Below are 19,912 nucleotides of genomic sequence, written 5' to 3'. Positions count from 1 at the left end.
CTGCTGCTGCTGCTGTTGTTGTTGTTGTTGTTGTTGCTGCTGCTGCTGACGAGCCTGCGCCTGGAGCGACTGCATAGACTGCGGTGGCTGGCGGGCTTGCTGGAACTGCTGCAGGTATAATTGTACTTGGTTCATAGGCGTTGTAGACCCTGGCTCTTCATCATCCTCCAGCAGCATCTGGGGAGGCTGGGAAGACAGCAAGCCCTGGGGTGTGAGTGTTGGAGGGGACAAGGGCCGCTGGTGCAGTGGATGGGAAGGGTGGAGGATCTGAGAGGAAAGCTGGTGCTGTGGTGGTGGTGGCGGTGGTGGTGGCGGTGTTGGCGGTGTTGGTGGTGCTGCTGCTGACTGGGGCTGGAGCTGCTGTTGCTGCAGGGTTGGCTGCTGCTGCTGCATGGTTGGCTGCTGCTGGGGAGGAGGTGCTGGTTGCTGCTGAGGGGGTTTGGGATGAAGAGGCGCTGCCTTGTGACTGGGTCGAGAAGGCTGCTGAGGCATGGAAATGTGCAAAGCTAAGGTTGCACAGTTCCAGGAAAGGAAGCAGAGACATAACACACAATGAATACGATATTTTTTTCTGCTTGTGATCTTTGACAATATTTACTCAAAAAATAGAAAACAGCAGTTCAATTTTCAAAAATGTGTACATGCATTTTATATAGATATTTTTTGGGATCTTATCACAGGAGTTCATAAAAATACTAAAATGATGAGTGAAAATCAAAGCGTGAGGTCTGATTAATGGAATCTTTAGGTCAGTGTAGGTTCTCCATCCGCTTGCTCTCCCAAGTTAAAAAACGGGTTGGAGTAAGAGCGAAATAGATCAGTTTAAGTGTGGTTTACAATTAATATTAGTTTCATTTCACTATGTATGTATATGGTGCGTCTGGTTAACTTTGTAAGATGCGTATTCTTTGAGCTATTGCAGTTACTCCTGCACACAAAATCCAAGTAGTGATTAGTATTGTACCTGTCATAAGTGACATACACCCTTACCTGGAGATGTGAGGACGGGATGTTGGTTGAGGAAGGGGTGGGTCTCAGGGGACACTGGACCAGCAGAATGAGCGTTGAGGTGTGGAGGCGCAGGCGAGGAGTTACCTGTGTGGTGCGTTAGATGCATGAGGGGCTGCCCGAAAGGCGGCAGGGAGTCAAAGCTAGTCTCCAGTAACTGGGAAGACTCCAGAGCAGCTACAGGGGGAGCACTGAAGCCTGCAGGGGGTTGCTGAGGTTGCTGCTTCATCTGACTGCTAGACTGAAGGCCTGCAATTTGGGAATGAAGCCCAATCTGAGCAGGGCCACTCTGAATGTGTACATGAGGATGGGTCTTTTTCCCCTCCTTCACAGACAAGCCCTTTTTCTTCCGATGCTTTATTATTCCTGGGAAAAAAAACAATAATTTGAAATTAGGATTATGGATTTTACTTTTCAATTTTTTTTTTATTGTGAGCATTTGAATTGCCATATTTGCAGTAAGTCACCTGTCCCCTCAGCTTCGCTGTCTGTGCTGGAGCCACTGCTCTCTGAAGAGGATCCAGTCTTTTTGGAGGTAGCCATGGACTCCACAGGCTTCTCAACTGCAAAACAACAACTATGTGTTCATGGATTTCCAATGAGGTATAAAATAATAAAACTAGAAAATCCCAGACTCAGGTGATGAACTACCTTGCTGGTTTGACTTACCTTGAACCTTTTTCTTCTTGCGGAGGCAGGACGAGACATATCTCTCCAGCTCGCGCAGAGTGGAGGGTTTTAACGTCTCAAAGTCAATCTCAATCTCATCAGGGTTTGAGTTTTTGAGTGAGGGCTCTCGGGACTGAATGATATGCACTACACGGCCAAGCTTGTCACCAGGAAGTTTGTTGATGTCCAAGCTTAACTGCCTCTTCTCCTCGTACGTCATAGGCCTGCACTTTTCTCCGGTTGCTGATGACCCAGCGGCCCCCAGGTCATCTTCAATGCCGGGAACAGGCAGCAGGTTGGAGGGATGATTGCTTTTCATCCCTTCCTTTTTACTAGAGGCAAAAAAAGGTGTAATTTACCAATATGCAACATTGAGAAGCCTTTACCTATACAGCAACTCTTTAGAAAAACAGCTTCAAAGCTACAGGTGAAGAATATATAATAAAGATCCCCTACCAAACATAGAGAATATCTCAACATACATACAACCGAGTCAACTCAAAGATACCAATCAATCATATTCTTGTAATACCCCAATCACCTTTTTAAGGATTATGTCTTTTTTACAGGAAAAGCATTTCCTGTGTCCTCAGATGACTGAGGATCATAATTTAGCCTCAACGATGCCTACAATTACACAGTGAAATTATAAAAAAGAAGGTGGATACAAAATTGAGTACGGGTAAATGGCAAAGCTGTTAAAGAAATATCTAATATCAGGGAGATGTTCTAACTGACATCCTGTATACAAGTTTAATTCCCACCTAGGTTTCTTCTTGGGTACAACATCTTTGTTGTTATTGTTACTAGTCTTTGTCTTCTTAGAGAGCTGCGGCAGAGGCGTAGCATCCTGGATCTCATCTACAAGGCCAGACATGCCTCCTTTCTTCTTATGCTTTTCTTTTTTCTTCTCCTTCTCCTTCTTCTCTTTCTCCTTTTCCTTCTCCTTCTCCTTCTCTTTTCTCTTTGGTTTGCTGGCTTGTGGTTGGGACAAGGCTGCCAGCTGCTCATGGACAGCCTTCAACTGTATCAAGAGAAGAGACAAGTTCTCAACAAAATTGTAACAAGAACTGGACAATACCTTTGCTGCCATCTTGAATCTACTCTAGTCACTGACCTGATCCTGGAGCTCTGCCAACCTGTTGGCTCTTTCCTCTTCGGAGTCATCTGTTGAAGACTCAGACTCAGAGGACGAATCACTGGAGCTGTCTGTAGATGAGGCAACGTGGGCCAAAGGAGGCTGGGGCTTAACAGGGGCAGGATGGTGAAGAGTAAGAGCTGGGGCAGAAACTAGAGGCTTGATCTCAAGTTCATCTGGCATCTTGGCAAAGCGCATCTCAAAGACATCCTATGAAATTAAAAGAAACAAACAAGTGAAGTAAAGCATATGTTTGGAGTAAAGTGTATGTTTGTAGGAAGAGAGTCAAAACACCACAACAACAAATATTAGGACAAACAATTGTGAGATGCGATGGAATGGGCATATCGAAAAAAACATGACCAAACATAACAAACCACTGGTCAAGAAGTTTTATCGTTCAACAACGTTATGTTATTTCACCTCTAGATTTATAGTCAACAACATGAACATGTTTTTTTCATTTTGAAAGTAAAGAGAAAGTACATTGACTTTTGAGAGTAACTTAACTACATACAATCAAAAATATGTTTTTCTTGCAAATAAAAACATGATCACACACGCACGCCTTCACAACATTGTCTGCATGTTAGCCTATGTTTACCTGTAGCTTGCGAGCCATAGCTACCACCTCGTGGTCTGGTGGATTGTATTTGTAGCAGTTGGAAAACATTAATCGTACGTCAGCAGCAAACTCCTGGGGTTCCCGGTATTGCCTGTTCTCCAGCTTTACCTATTAAACACATCGAGGATACTCATTACCTGCCATGCCACAAACCCTCTCTATTCAAAACCTTGTGATGTCGCATCTTCAACACACCTTGATGCCGCTGAGGTCCATTGGATATTTGATGATGTCGTGATAATCGTGTAGTCCCAGTGCATCCACGTCAACAGGTTTATAAAATGGCCAGGCGTACCCAGCATGCTTCTTGGACAACATATCCCTAACCAGACTAGCACAGTAACCCAGCTGATCTTGTGGTTTTGGGCTATGACCTCCACTTGGTCCACTCAGTCCCATGCCCATGCCCATGCCCATGCCCATGCCCATGCCCATGCCCATGCCTATGTGATGTTGGGAGTCTGGTGCATCCTTCTTTATCAGTTTCGTAGGCCGGGTACTCTCTCGCCTGGGTAGTGTCTTCCCAGATTTGGACTCTGCTGGTGAAGACTCACTCAGTTGGTCATTGGCTGTGGGTGTTGTAGTGTCAGCTTTCCTTTTCTGGCTCTTTCTTTGCTAGATAGAGGTTAATACAAAGAGAGCAGAGAAATGGAGTAAAAGAGCAAAAAAAGAAGAGATTAGAATTAAACCTGTCTAATCCTCCCAAGCAGTCAAAAATGTGTCCACCTGCCCCAGCATATTTCCCTGTGTCAATCAAACTCACTTTGGTCATGGTTATAGAGTTCTGCAGCATGGGGGCAGTGCTCTGGATGGATGCTGGGGGAAGGGATGTCTGAACAGGGGGAGGCACAGAAGTCAGAATGGGAACTTGAGGTGCACAGTCTGATTGGCCCAGGGAGTAGGGAGCTCCAAGCTGTGGCGCATGACTGGGTAACATTGGGGGCACGTGGGACGGCAGGGCCTGCATCAAAGGCTGGGGAGGTAGTGAAGGAGGGCCCTGCACCGGTCCTCTGATCAGCGGTGCTGCCGAGAGATTTGACAGACCACGTGTTTGAGGAGTCGTGGACGATGAATCGATGATGGCCCCTGGTTTCAAGCTCAGACCTTGACGAGAGAACAAGACACTTGGATAAACATTATGTCTCACAGGAGGTCAACCCGAAGACAATGTGTTGATAGTTAAACATGGTGCAAAGCGGTAAATTACATACCTCCGTCTCTTCGGCCACGGCCACGGCCCTTCCCTGTCATGACAACAATCTCAGTTTCTTCCTCAGGCATTTCAGTGACCCTTTGAAGGAAAACCTTCTCTAGAGCCTCAGCCATTAAGACTATGTCATCTCCAGGCTGCAGGGGGAGACAAATACTCTTAGCAAAAGAGAATCTTTGGCACTTTATGTTAACAATGGCTCCAGTCTTCAACTATGTTACCTTGTTGTATATGTAGCAGTTGGTAAACATTGTGTTGAAGTCTTGGATACATTCTTGGGCATTCCAGTAGTAACTGTTCTCAAGCCTTCTCTTGATTGTTCCCATGTCCATGGGAATTTTGATTATTGTGTAGTAGTCCTGAAAAAAAGTAAGTAAGACTTTATGCGACATTCTCTACGGACACAATGTCCATTGTTCATCAATAAGCATCAAATATTCGTCCAAAAGTTGTATAAAGACAGTGTATAATGTGTGTGAAAGTTGTTTTCACATTTAAAAGAATAAATGGCACCATTTAGCTTCCTCTAAAATGAGGGAAATGAGCCCCAATATCTCAAACAATCCTCTATATACACAAACACAAAAAAGTAGAGGGGTCTACTTTGTACACAGCAATAATTATAAATCATCAACCAGTAAGAACCAAGTTGATGTGTTACAGTTTTGAGGTAAGTGCCATCATACACAAAAAAGGGACAAAGCTCGCACTCACAGGCAGGTTAAGTTTGATCGCATCCACTGGTATATGAAAGGGCCAGGCAAACTGGTGCTTCCACAGGCCCTTCACCACCACCTTGAGCAGGTACTGCAGCTGATTGGTCTGGCGCTTTGGCCTGTTGGGATTGATGTACTCTGGGGGTGGGGGATTGCCCATTTGCTGGGCCTGCCCCTGGCTGCTGCTGCTGCCCGACATCTGTGCTGCATCCAGACCGTCCCCCATTCTAACAGGGTTGGGCTCAGGCCCCAGAGCTGGAGCTGGAGCTGGAGCTGCAGGGGCAGGGGTAGTGGTGTTGGCAGGACACCAGTTCAGTCTTGGCCCCGGCACAGACTCCACTGACAGAGCACCACTGATCCCATTGCACTCCTCGCTGGACTCTCTGGAGAATGAAAAAAAAAAAAGCATAGTCATTAGCATCTTTTTAAACAGCCTTCAATAAAATGTATCTTTATATTGTTAGTAGCACGGTCATTAACAACATTTTATTTGAATCATTAGTCAGTGTATTGTTTATCTTTTGGTACGGTTGTGGCATACCAGTCCTTTACTATCGTTTTATTATTCCACATTGAATATTTAGTTTTCCCCTCCATTGGAGCTGCAGCTGTATTGGATGTATAAAGACAATTGGACACAGTTGTGCTCAGTGTCACATGAAGAAAATTACTAATTTTTAATGGGCTGGTTGCCAAATACAATCTTATAAAAGGTATTGCAAATATAGCTCTGGTCAGCAGTAAAACAAACTATAGTAAATTAGTGAACAGGGCATTCGGCTTATGGATAGTATATAGACAATCGAAGGGTTTTTCCACACTAATATTAAAAGGCATTTTTAACCAACTCACTCTCAAAACTAAGATTGAGAGAATGATCTCTACACTATGTGCTCCGCCGTACATTTAGAGATGTTTCTGGTAGAGCTGCTGAGCCATATTACTCAGCACAAGTTAATTTAAAATCCTTAAATAAACAAACTACTTTGCCGTCTCTTTCCCATGCATCTGAAAACCCGCATTTAGCGTTCTCCATATGCCTGCTCTCTTTTTTGCTTGTTGTACTCATGCTTGGCATCATGGCGCCCCCCTCTACAGGTGGCAAGCTACAAAGCTCTGTGGCAGTATTCTCTGAAACGCTATAGGGCGACAAACAAAATGTTCTCTGATGAAGCAAGGAGTGCTTCCTGCAAAACACCATACCTACACAATGCTGAGGAGATGTAATCATTATCAACTGTAACTTTATACCACATATTCATGAGCTAATGTATTTCCTTTATACAAGACCTTTAAAGAAAGAAGGCAACATTAAATGCATTGGAATGAAACAATGGTTGAATATACTGAAAACTATTTGATTTGGCCGGCAGAATATATACTCAAATGTAGATTTGTAAGACCCGTTTCTAAAGCATTTAAAAATGAATTGGCCCGTCTTTGTAAATGCCTCAGACATGTTAATGGCACAATATTGCAGATCAATCGCGGACAACATGCAAGCCTTGATAACATCATTTTCTGGGGGCGTGCACTTGGCGCGAGCCTCACTATGGCGAGTACAAACAAAGCTTCAAAGTAGTTAACGTTATGAATCTTTCGGATTCCATTTTCTTTACCGTTTCCACAGACTTTACAGATTTTACTTCAAAATAACAGCAGACCAACTAAATATTATCACCCAGACATTATGATGGTGTGATAATTAAACCCTCGTCATTATTTAATTTCTACTTAGCATAGAGCACTGAACGCACCACTAAAGGTTACGACCAGCAGCCTTTAGTTGCGACTTAAGATATAAAAGTTGATATCGTTCTACTGAAATTAATTAAACAAATATAAATTCACTGTTTTCGTTTTCTTTGCGCATGTGTTTTCAGTAGATCGTTGTCTTTCTCCACCGTCTAAGGACCTGGGAGTGTTTAGGGATGTGGGTGCACAGGGCTGGAGGGGGAGTCAGCGTCATCTGGCTGCTGGGGGACTACGTGTTCCACTACACAATGCTCAGTCCAACATAACGTTCTCTCCAAGGCAGTCAGGGACATCTCATTCAAGATACACACTCGGCCAAATAATAAATCGAGAAAACATGACTAAAAATAGACTGGGGAACATGTTCTGGGACAAAGCACTGATCATACGGTATTCAATCCTCTATTTGAAACAAGTTGTTCCCCCCGTCTTGCATACCTAAACCCACCCCCACAACAGGGACTTAAGAATACACACACACACACACACACACACACACACACACACACACACACACACACACACACACACACACACACACACACACACACACACACACACACACACACACACACACACACACACACACACACACACACACACACACACACACACACACACACACACACACACACGACTAATCTCATTCTTGATGAGTCACTTTCGGAGAAAGAGGGATAGCTAGCACACCACATGATCGCAGCCTTGGCCTCCCGGAGGCACTCAAACAACACTGACAAAAACATAAAAAGAAAAGAAAAAAGAATTAAAAAACGTTTAACACAGATGGAACTTTTGTGGCTGCAAGCTAGAAAAACCTCACAATGAAATAAGCGCAGAACTTGTCTAGGTCCAAATGTGCAAAACGAAAAGAAAATTCTGTAATATTTTAAAGTGGGCTGAATTGGCTTTACAACAAGTTTAAACAAATACAATTATTTAGACTAATCAGCCTACATTTAACAACTTCAAGTGTCACCAACAACGCACAACGGGTCGAGTCACCTTACATGCTTTCTATGAGCTGGAAGAAAAACAACAACCTGTACCATCACAAGGTTGGGATGTGACCATTGGCAGAACAGGCACAAAAGCACAGCCTATAGTAGTGCAATCATATTTTGAGTGAGATGTGCTTAACTCTGATCAGCAAGCTAGCAAATGTATTTGGATGTTGCAAGTCCTCTTGTGTCTGGTGCCTAGTATTAGTTAACACAAGCTGTGAAGGGAAAAGGTTACCTGACCACAATCGATACCTCTCTGACAAGGCATTGGATTCTACAGGTGTTTGTGATATTGTGTCCAACTCAACAGCTTCAGCTACATTAATTTCAGCTGTATACATTTCCATGTATACAGTTTTGTACTCATTTCCAGTTGCTGTTTTTGATAGCAATGTTTTAAATGTGACACAAAACCAAGCCAACTGTCCTGGGTGAATATTAAGGAGACAAGAGCAACTTTGTTTAGTCTAAGGCGATGCAACAAACTAGAAAGACAACATATTCTCTCACACACACACACGCACGCACGCACGCACGCACGCACGCACGCACGCACGCACAATACGAGTACAGCTGGCCTCCAGTGCTGCATTGAGTGACGTCTCGTCTTCATACAAATACTGACAGATGGTCTTTAACCTCTTCAACTCCGGTAGGACGCCGCCGTCCTCAAAAACCCTCCCCTTCCCTTTGTACGGCTTGCTCACGCAGACCACGTCAATTAACATGGCCATGTTTGGTATCCCAGCATTCAAGAAATCCTCATCTTTGCAAAGAAAATATAGATTTTCTCATTTCGACGGCGAAAACTATACGAGTGGATATATTAGCGGATGTATTAGCGGATGTTAGCACGGAGCTAGCGGCATCAGAAACTGTAAAAAGTTTTTTTTACTACAAACCTATTTTTGTGTGTGTGTTGTATTGAAGCCAGGAGACCTGGCTCTCTTTGGCGGGCCATGTAAAACGTGGATTTGCTCCGTTTTTGTTTTGACTGCATTTTATTAGTAACAGTTAGGTTAGACTTGTCAATCCCTTCGTCTAGACTCTAGAGGAGACTTCCGGCTTTCTAACGACGTGTTGCATATGCAAAGTTATATTTTGCTGTGTTATACACATTGGTAGATGTTTGTGATAAACCCAAAATCAAGGTTAACAGCTCATTAACATGCACACTCCCAGCAACAATCATTGACATTACAACACTGCTACAATTTGTTAGACCTCCCTGCAATCCATCTTGTTCTTTTATAACAACACATGAAAAGCTCGCCAACTCATCAAGTTTGTGATCTGCATGTACATGTTGCACACAGTCATTTCACTTTCACGCACAGAAAGTCTTATTAAAATATATATTTTTTAAAAGGTACAAGACAACCCCACATTGCCCTGTCATGAAAATGGAGACAGGTATTATCTTACACACTTCAATCAACTTGCAACATGTTGCTACAATGATACATTATTAATGATGGTACTTAGCCAACTTGAGCCTACTATGTTCACGTAACAAATACCAGTTTTGAGACACTCTGAAAAGAAATGCCTTTAATTCTCTGTTTGCGCTTCAGAGACCATTATGATGATACGGAAAAAGGTTTTCATTCACGTTTTCTACTAAGTCATAATGATTACTAAGTATTTTTGTTTTGTTCTTTGTTATCTCATTGAAACACAAAACAGGTGATCACAGACAGACGTAGAGGCAATATTTTGCTGGTGATTTATAAATGCTGGAGTCAAAATAAAACTTCCTCTATTCTTGTCTGTCAAATGTAGTTACTCTTGCATCATGTCACAATGTTATGCAAGGACAGTCTATTGCAGGCATAAATGTAATGTAGGCCCTTTTACCCAAACAAGCCTTATTGTTAGGAATAACAAACTCCAGAGCAAAAACGTTTCTTTGCAGAACTTCTTCTGTGTCGCAAGAAACATTGAGAATTATGCCAAATGATTACAATGCAGCGGTTTGGTGGTTTGTCATTTGCAAGTCAAGCCCGAAAAAAACAAACATGAACACAACCGTTTTTATTTCATTGGATGTTGAAATGAAATTGACAAAGGGAAACTGCCGAGCCGGTTCAAGTTTATTTTTTTAAGTAAGTTATTTCGAACTAAAGTAATGTGTTAATCTCGGGTTGTCTCCCCCTTTCGTTCTTTTTTTTTAACCGAGTAATAGTTGTTGATGTCAATAGTTACATGATATTCAACTAGTCTATGTGTTACATTTGTGTAAACCACTCTCAATGACCTGCTTTCCTCGTGTAAGAGCAATGGTGGCACGCAAGACTAATCAACTCTACAGAAGCCCCCAACAGGGGTCAATCAAGAGGTCCACTTCCTGTTGCTGCAAGTCCTACATTGCTCTCAGCTCTGGAATACCAGTTGATCCTTGACCTGGACATACATCACTGTAGACGGCTGTGGAATGTTTTCTGGGGAGGAAGTGGCTCTGAATACCGGGGTGGGGGATTCACATCTCACACCGAGAAACCTGGTCCTGTGCACAGCCTCACAGTGACCGTCACAGTGACAGCAAGATGTCTGCATTCCCAATGAAAGCAAGCTATTAATCATTCATGTAGGGGGAGATTGGGGGTGATTCCAGACACAAATGTAGGCCTGCAGATTCCACCTGAGGACCTCACTAAGTGTCAGAATGATGGCCTGTGTTTTTCCTGAAAGTAAAATGACTAAATAATTAATAAGACCACAGAAAGGCATACAACAACACTTGTATTCACTGGGCTTTTTCTCTTTCATAAAACCACCATCAACACTTCTCAGGGAGCAGCTCCGCTCTAATGCTCCTCCATCTGCAGATACACATCAACGTATTGATTCCATTGACGCTCTTATTTACTGGCCTCTCTGCACTCATGTTAAGTGTGTCTATTTTCCCTCTAAATTGCTTAGCAGATGAAGAGTGTAAGGGTATTTCTGTTTCATGAACTCAAAGGGGTTCTGGGTTTATCCAGTTTCAATAAGTGAAGATTCAAGAACGGGTCTGAATGTAAATGATGGACACGTTATCCTGATATGGTTATTAACCTTAACCAATAATAAAAATGAAAGAGATGGACAAAAATATAAGATAAGCCTGAGACAATGTTAAATGTTGACAGATTGATCCCCATTAGGAATATGAGTGATTTAGGATTCATTGTGTCAGGTTGGTACAACACTTCGTCATGCATCTCTTGGAAATCAGTAACCAGAGTGTTTTCAGCAAATAAGAGTATAATAAAGTGGGATCGGAACCTCCGATGATGGCACACCGCCTCCATATGACAAGAACGTCAAGGTAAAAAGGAGCCGTTTTGTCAGTCTGTAGTCTTATAATAAATAAACTGAATTTAATTTAATTGAAATTCTAACTTATGTACAAAAGAAATAAGGTGCATGTGAAAGATAAAAAGAAACTGCACTAAATTACTGAAATCATTGATTCTTTCATCTGCTGCCTCCAGTGCTTATTCAGCAATTAAGGATCAACTAGAGCAGAACAGAAAATGGGCCAAAGACCCTCAATTACAACCAAATGGCATATGAAAGGCAATTGTTGTCTCAGTGCATGAAAGCATGTTATGATCTACAATAAAGCCAGCATGAAGTCAAGAATGGTATTTTATCCTTATTTTCGTCATATCTTTTGTAAATAACGACAGGCAGGAGCAGCAGTTTTTAATGGAATGTGTTTTCTAACCAAAATAAGGCCGCGTTAATCCCATTTATCATTCAAATATACAAATATTGTGCTGCTATAAGCAACTGTGTAAAAAAAAAAAAAAGCTTTGATGAAGGCAATGCATGGATTTATTTATGTAAGCTTTTATTGTTTTTATTATTAACGTGTTTGATGATCTGTTAGGCAACGGTTAAGCTTAGAATTGGTATGCCTAGTTCAGGATGTCACGGTTAAATGTATTTATTTCTCCATTCAAAATCAATATTGCATATACTGAGTACCAATTATATTACAATTAGCCTTACCAGTAGTAATAGTATTACCAGTAATGTTATGATTCAATCTAAATATGCTCAGCTGCACAACAAAGTGCCATTATCCACAACTGTAGAGAAATAATAAACAGTATTAAGGTGATGTACACTGCAGCATAACAAGCTCTAAACATTTCTTAAAAATTGTACAGTGTGAGGCTGAGTACTGGCAAAGTAGTACAATTATACACCAAAAATATACATGTCTCCACCTTGTATCATGTGCTATCGGTCTGTTGCCTCTGAAACTTGGCTTCAAGAAAAACACATTTCTATGGTAACACTACACTTCTTGGCAAATGTGTGTTGTATTTTTATTCTCGATGTTTCCATACGCCTACATTTGGAAGCTTACCAATTCAATAGTAATTACCCCATGGCATGTGTGACTTCAGTGCATTTATAGACAAATGGCAGTTACACACAGAAATATTTGGACAGTTTTGTTTGTCTTATGGGTGTTGCAGATCTCAATACGTTTCCTAGTATTGATTATAAGCACGTACTGAATGAGTCAGTGACTTAAATAGACCAACTGTGAGTCAGGCACACCATCAACAGGAAAAGGCAGGAATCATGCCAGCCCTTCAGGTTCAACTTCCAGCTGCTAAGGATGAGCAAGCCAAACCCTTCCAGGAATTAGGAGACATTTTTACAACCGCCATACACACAACCCCCTTCTTCCTCTGAACTAACCCTTCCTCCACACCTCCCTCTCACACCAAGGGGTAATGGCTCCTGGCTGAAATCTGGATTACAATACTATGCCCAACACAACACATCAAAACTGGATTGTTGCGCTGGGCCAAGCAACATGATAGTCCCAAGAGCCCATTTACTCAAGGCTGTCTTTGATTTAACCATGCAAGTTTTTAAACCATGAGTTTCAACCGATGATATTTTGTCTGTGTGGTTGTACAATCTTTAGTGACTCTGTTAAATGTCTGAAAACGTTGTAGGAGTCAACTCCACCAGATAACTTTACCTTTTCACAGAGACTGAATGTGCAATTTTTTCCAGAAGGGCGTCCAGTTTTTGAAAATCCAGCAAATCGTTTGATTTGGCATGCATCTTGTAATCCATTTATGAACTCCGCTAAACAGAAACCAAAAACGGGCAAGAAGAATTACACCGAAGTTTGTTTTTTCTTTTCTCTCATCCAAAACGCCAGAGTGATATATTTTTCAGTGTGTATCCTAAAATCCGACAGAACACAATGAGTAATCCTTAGTGTAGTCCAAGCGGAGTTTTGAGGATAGCTGTTCCACAAAAAAAAGGCCCCAGCCTGGAAACAGTGGGTCCAGGCGGGGAGGAAAGGCTGTGGAAGCCTACAGCCGGCAGGCTGTGTTAGCTGTGTGAACCGGTCCTCTCTCTACCCCATCCCCCTCTCAGCAGTACAACGGCCCAGTTGCCACAGGCTCTTCGATCCATTGTGTGTCCTCTCCAGGGCGTCCCCAACTTAAATGGACACAAACTGAAAGCAAGAAGGAGAGGGGAAGGCGAGAGAGGGGAGAGAGGGCTCCGATAAGATCCAGGAGGAGCACTTTATTCCTCTTGCTCGCTCTCTCACCCTCTCTCTAGCAGAGGCAGATCTGCATGCAGTTACTCAACAGTAAAAATGGCTCTGCTGCTTCCTTATTCAGCAGAGCCTCAGCCCACACAACCCTCCCTCCCTCCTACGCGCTTGCTCATTCCACCCCTCCCCGCCTTCCCATCAATAGCTTTAGGTCCTTGCGCTCTCCTCTCTCTCTCTCTCTTGCTCACACTCTTATACCTTTAACACCCCACCCCCTTCCTGTCTTCTCCTCAGTCCATTTCATCATGCCCCACCCCCACTCACTCAACTCCCTTGGAGTGATCTTGTATGCCTTCCACACCAATTTAAGGCCCCCACCCATCCCCTTATCTGCACTCCATCCTCTCCTGATATAGACCACTGCCATTCCAGTGGATGGATTACTCAATACATATAAAGCTGCACAACAGTTTACTTTAGTTTTTTGGGCAAATATTTGACATTGGTCCATATCAATAATATTAACTCTGCAGTAACACCGGCATCTCTAAATCACATATAATTCAAGCAAAGAGACCACGGTCAGGGTTACCAAAATGACCACTTAATATTTAAAAAATCTATCATTGTTGCAGCACTGTTATCAACAAATTAAAATTGATTTTTGTGTGAAACTAAGGTAAATCACAAGTATACTTTGCCTCAAAAGCAAGCAATGTTGTAACTCACAACCACAGAGCTAATTTGAAATGTTGAACTCAATAAATTAAGCTAAGTAGTATGTGCACTATGACACCAACAACTTGGACAAACAAAAGCAGAGGCTGCGTCTTGTACAACGCAAGGCTGCAGGTAAACTCAAGTGAATAATCTGAATTCAGGACATAACATAGAGCAGCAGTCAAACTTGGGACATGAAAGAAAACTGAAGTGATCAGATCAAGAGACCATACGCCATGATTTCTTGAGCCAGAATTGATGTTCAGGACGTCTCGGGGACCAACATGAACTCAGCAGTCCCAGAAACACCATCATCTCTAAATCATGTTCAGGACATCTTTATGATCACACAGCATGCAAGGTACAGGTCAATCTGATCTAAATCAAAAGATGTGACGATAATAATTCACAAAACAAGTTCTTAGCAGCTAATTACCAAGTAACCATTTTTGCACCACAATTAAAATTACAGAAGTGATATTAAATGCTGCCACGTAATATATGAATGATGCCAACAAAAGGGCCAAAAGGGACATGAATCTCACTCTGTGACGATTGCAGAATCAGTATGTATCTAACAGTTAACAAAAGTCACTGTTTGGTTCATGGTGACATTTCTTGACCACATTAAATATTGCATTTGAGTATATCAAACCAGCCACATTATATGTCCACATAGCTATTAATATACATACTACCAGTGGCAAGTTGAATGAGAGTCAGATGTCAAAAGCCTAAGAGATCGGGCAAGTATAGATCCACCAGGTATAAAGCAGAGCAACTCAGGTGACTTGTGAGAGCAATGCACAATGCTGGTTTTCCCCCAAAAATAAAAGTAGCTCATCTGTGCTGCAGCCAGACACTGAGTATGTCCTTACAGACCTACTTCTCTGTCCACGTGCCATATGTACCATCCCCAAAGACAATACAGCAGCTGCTAGAGTGACAAAGCTCCAACCTACAGCAATTCAGAGGAGGCCAAACCGATGGCCCTGTCACTGGAAGGGTGGGGGAGATCGTATTCAGACACAGGGGAGAAGGGAGGGAGGGGCGATAGCAAGAGGAAGGGGGAAAAGAGGAGCATAGGGTTGCATTTAGACTGGGGGTTGGGTCAGATGAAGAGGCCGCAGTACACACAGAGATGAGACTCTGCAAGAAAGTCGGAAGCGCTTCCATTAATCATCGGAGCACCGGAGAAGCTTAAATCTACAGGGACACACAGTGAAGAGAAACCAAGGAACAGGCAATTTGCCAACTTGACATGGTACTTATATATTCAGTTTTGTCCAGGAAAAAAACAATAGTAAGGAGAAGGGTGGAAAAAGAGGTACTTAATAGTAATAATAACAAAAGCCTTTTAGTCATTTGAGAATGCATTTAATTTAACAAAGAATGCTTCTGTAGTTCTAAAAGAAAGCTTGAACCATGCTAGAGACTAAAAGTTAGGATATCTATAAAATATCAATATATAAGATGAACACTATCGCCTGCGATATTGACATTTAAAATACATGCCACGCTCATGGAAAACTCAGCAGCAAATCAAATCAAGCACTGCCTAACCTACCCACCAGCCATCTGCTGACGGTTGAGATGTTTTGGCTTTACTTTTGGGAAGCCGTCTCGTCAGTCTACGAGAAACTTTCTTGAATGTTACGGCGGCAGTAATATACTGTATGTTATGTTTGGACCATCTGCTCTCCGAGTGCAGGCGCATCTGCCAATGGTTATCCACTCTTGTAGCCTACATAATTTAGGGTGGATATTCTTTCAATGTTACAATATCAAAGAAAGTTAAATTGCAATGTCGGTTTGTTTCCAATATCATGTGGTCCTAATTTGTATATTAGCAGGAGTGTAGCACAACATGGAAATCAAATCAATGCTTTCTTTATTACAATGTTAAAGTGCAATACATTGAATCATTGAATAATGATCTCTATAAAGTTCAACATAATTTGGGCCAATATCATGCAGCCCTAAAGAATAATGTAAATGTACACTGTGCACATTTCTTTTGGCGGACCTTTATTTTGAGTGGCTAAAAATATGTGTTGCTGCGAACACAAAAGCATCAGATAATACCCCAGGAGTTGGGAGAGACCAAAAACCGAGTAAAAGTAGTGTGAATATTTAGACTCAGACCTTTATTTTGAAATTTTTGTCCCTTTTACAGACTTGACGGACTTTCAGGTATTACTCAGTACATTTATTCAGTTAATGTCTAAACCCACAAGACACTCTGTCTTATGCCATACATCCTGGCACTGCTCTCCACAGTTAAAAGGCCCATTGTGTAAGATTTAGTGGCAACTAGTGGTGTGTTGCAGACTTCAACCAACTAAACATCCCTCAGTTTAGGCCTCCTTTTTAAAGCATGTTGGAGAACTACAGGTAGTGATAGTTATCTTTAGGATTTTAGTACAACTAAGAGCTACTCTTATCAATACTCTGCTCCTCTATATAACATTCTTAACAGGATTCAAATTAGTATTTGAATTATATAGAAATATTGTTTATAGAGCAGCAACAGTTCGGTTTACGACAACAAAGTCACTAAATAAAGTAATCGGCGGGGAGCGATCGAATTAGGTTTCACTATCGTTTACATGTTCAGAGTTGTATGGATAAAGGATTGGCTTTTCACTCGCAACTATGTTATTGCACGCAGTAACAAGCGCAGTTGCCATCAACTCGAGTATCCTTCACTTCATCACAGCGGCATATCGGCTCCTGCTTCGTTTGTGGAAGTTCTGGGCTGCTGTAGAAATATTGCGGCGTATTCCGTGGAAGACGACCTGCTCCCTAGGATAAATATATAAATGCCCTTTTCTAAGCGAAAGAAAATACTACAATTCTTAGTTTCCGTTGATTGTACACTGATTAAAACATAGTTAGTAATATTGTATTCCATTGCTGATAATAAATCCCCCTAAATGTTACACACTGTTTCTTTAAGATACAGATATCTTGACATGGGTTGTGCCGATATACAATGATCTCTGCGATGTTTGCGAGTGATTGTACATATTGTTAACATAACACTGTGACATGAGAGGGTGTTTGACGGAGGTTTATGTTTATGTAGGGTATGACTTGATTGTGGCAATGTCCACTCCAACTAATGCTCTAGAAAATATAGGTGAAGATCAAATCTTTAACTTCAACTAAATTTTATTTAAACCTTGTTCAGTTTGGGCCTTGAAAGTGGACCGTAGTTAATGGTTTTAATTTAAAAAATGTATCATCACACAACGATACAAAATTGTGAATATTGTCCATTGCTTATCAAACATACCACAATATGACAGAGACGTACTGTTTTCATGTGGCCAAAGAGAAAACAAATGCTGACCTCTGCAATATTGTTGTTGCACTGCTCGCATGTCATGGTTGTAGACGACTTCATGACACGACCAATGATTCAAAAGTGATAATAAATAAAGCATGTACACTCTCACGCACTATAACTGATTTTGTTTGCTCGCTCATTTGTTCACTGACCACACACACTCCGTTTCATTCAGAGGTCATTCACAACTAGGCCAAGGATGATGTTACCATGGCAACCAAACCAGGGAGAAGAGAACCAAAAAAGGAATTTAAAAAACAAGGGGGAAATAAACATATATTCTTCCGTGTAGGAAATGATAATAATGTCCAAATTCAAGGCAGAAATAAGACCTAAGCAGTACACATGCACGTCATCCTGCACGGCAATGTTTGAGATACCCTGAAATGTTGCAGGAAGTTTCAACGGTTTCAAATGGAAAACCAAAAATCATTCCAGACTAGTATTTTGAGGTATGTCATTAAAAGCTCTGTACTTAACCAGTAGTATCTACAAGCACGTTGAGTCAGTCATTATATTAAAAAATATGTGTATGGTGCAGTTGATCTATTTCAACAAGGAACATTATTAATGTGCAATAATGTAATAAATGGCTCAACCATCTGAGCTTTTTTGATTAACTTCCCACCTGGTAACTGCCATTACCCAGTCGGTCCTCTCATTTACACACAAGGTGAAAACAGTGATAACACTTGTTTTATACCTAATCAGTGACAAGGTAATCACAAAACTGACCTATGGCTTTGAAATGTTACCAACACAGTTCTGCATAATAGACTGCCAACATGTGTTTGAGGAAGATGAAAAAATAACAAGTATATATTAGTTTTACAGTTACAGTAGCACTAACACTTTAAACTGCTTTAAAGTCTGTGTACACCTTTAGGCAAAGAAGCCAGTCCAAACTAGCACGTGACCCCAGGTGGGCTACTGTCTGTCATTAGATAGAGCTGTGTGTTGTTACACATTGGGCTTCCAACTACTATAGTGACGGTCAAGCTTTCAAATTATAAAAATTAAAAAAAGGTTACACGCCTGTGAGGGAGAGATAGTTATCTTAAGTAACGGGCCCCTGCGTGAGTAATCTGTTTGAACATACCATAGCTTTATGTCTGTAATACCCCCCCCCCCCCCTCCCCCTCTCATATTGAGTCTTATGCACACTGCAGACTCCACCACGTCTATGTGAGATGCATAACGTAACCACATTTGGTGAATAAAAATATGAATTGCAAAGTAATGACTGCTGGCGAGCGACCATCGCCGAGAAGCCAAGATCCTAACGTTAGGCCACAGGGCATAGATTATTGCCCGGGTTTCGTAATGGACGTCAGTGCTGTGAATAGCAGAGCTGAAAGCGTACGAAGACGCCGCGATATCGTTTCATTAACATGACGGCGAGCTTTTGGAAAATGAACATTACAGTTGTAATACGTGTTACCAGCTCCATTGACTGCATTATCATCAAATAGCCCCAATCTGAGTGTGCGCCATCATCACCGTGACGGCGTCACCGTCTCCCACAACACAAGACAGTCGACGAGCAAACTAGCAATAGATGCCGTACACAGTGGTCGTAGCACCCTTAGTCGGTCAATTTACAGCGTATTTGTGGTCGGCAGTGTGTGAGACAAGCGAGGGGTGTCAGGTAGACACACAATGTAGATGCGGTTATTGTGTCTTTGATTAACTGCCAACTAGCTTTAGCTAGCAAGCTAGTTAGCCAGAACAGGCCGCCGTGCAAGTGAACGGTCTCAGTGGGCGCCGGGCAACAGCGCTACCCCTCAAACCCCTACATCGCTGTTACCGTGTCTCTTGCGGTTTACTCGTTCGGCTCGCCGAGACAACAAGACTGGCAGAATAATGTTTGAAACAACGGCGTTTACCTGGGTTTATCAGGTTGCCAGGGCGCGCGGGATCTTTCTCTCCGAGGATCCTGAACACCTCTCGTTGTCGATGACGTCACGCGTAGGTCTTTTCGTCGAGGACGTAAAGACCGTGTTACGGACTTGGCGACTGGGAAGAGAAATGTCTGCATCAGGATAACTGGCAATACACTTGGTAAAGACGACGGGACATTTTGGGACAAAGCTACAGAACTGTGAAAGTAAAAACGATAGCAATGCTGTTCCCAAAAGTACCCCGTTGTGGTGTCTTCTCCCTGTTTCTGATTAGATTATATATGATGTAA

The 19,912-nt window shown here is 42.1% G+C and overlaps 1 protein-coding gene across 4 annotated transcripts in view; it reads right to left on the bottom strand.

The window, feature by feature from the left end:
• Positions 1-19,851, bottom strand: part of brd4 (bromodomain containing 4) — a 23,713-nt gene extending 3,862 nt beyond the window's left edge. The window contains exons 1-13 of one of the 4 annotated variants that reach the window (XM_034539565.1): positions 19,608-19,851; positions 5,365-5,749; positions 4,872-5,009; positions 4,652-4,787; positions 4,204-4,544; positions 3,636-4,055; positions 3,420-3,548; positions 2,795-3,025; positions 2,442-2,701; positions 1,678-2,009; positions 1,476-1,571; positions 991-1,374; positions 1-506 (exon numbers count right to left, since the gene is read on the bottom strand). The exon at positions 1-506 is cut by the window's left edge and continues 478 nt beyond it. In XM_034539565.1, coding sequence (XP_034395456.1) covers positions 1-506; positions 991-1,374; positions 1,476-1,571; positions 1,678-2,009; positions 2,442-2,701; positions 2,795-3,025; positions 3,420-3,548; positions 3,636-4,055; positions 4,204-4,544; positions 4,652-4,787; positions 4,872-5,009; positions 5,365-5,749; positions 19,608-19,759 — 3,510 coding nt within the window. In that variant the 5' untranslated portion in view covers positions 19,760-19,851. Of the gene's footprint in view, positions 507-990; positions 1,375-1,475; positions 1,572-1,677; positions 2,010-2,441; positions 2,702-2,794; positions 3,026-3,419; positions 3,549-3,635; positions 4,056-4,203; positions 4,545-4,651; positions 4,788-4,871; positions 5,010-5,364; positions 5,750-13,118; positions 13,804-19,607 lie in introns of those variants that run through there. The other 3 variants (XM_034539564.1, XM_034539567.1, XM_034539568.1) reach the window with 3 other exon arrangements.
• Positions 19,852-19,912: the final 61 nt, after the last annotated feature.

This window comes from Cyclopterus lumpus, chromosome 8 (assembly GCF_009769545.1).
Source record: "Cyclopterus lumpus isolate fCycLum1 chromosome 8, fCycLum1.pri, whole genome shotgun sequence".
In the NCBI taxonomy this organism is placed as follows: domain Eukaryota; kingdom Metazoa; phylum Chordata; class Actinopteri; order Perciformes; family Cyclopteridae; genus Cyclopterus; species Cyclopterus lumpus.
Note: the sequence above shows the minus strand (reverse complement) of the source record. Positions and strands in the feature narration are given on the sequence as shown.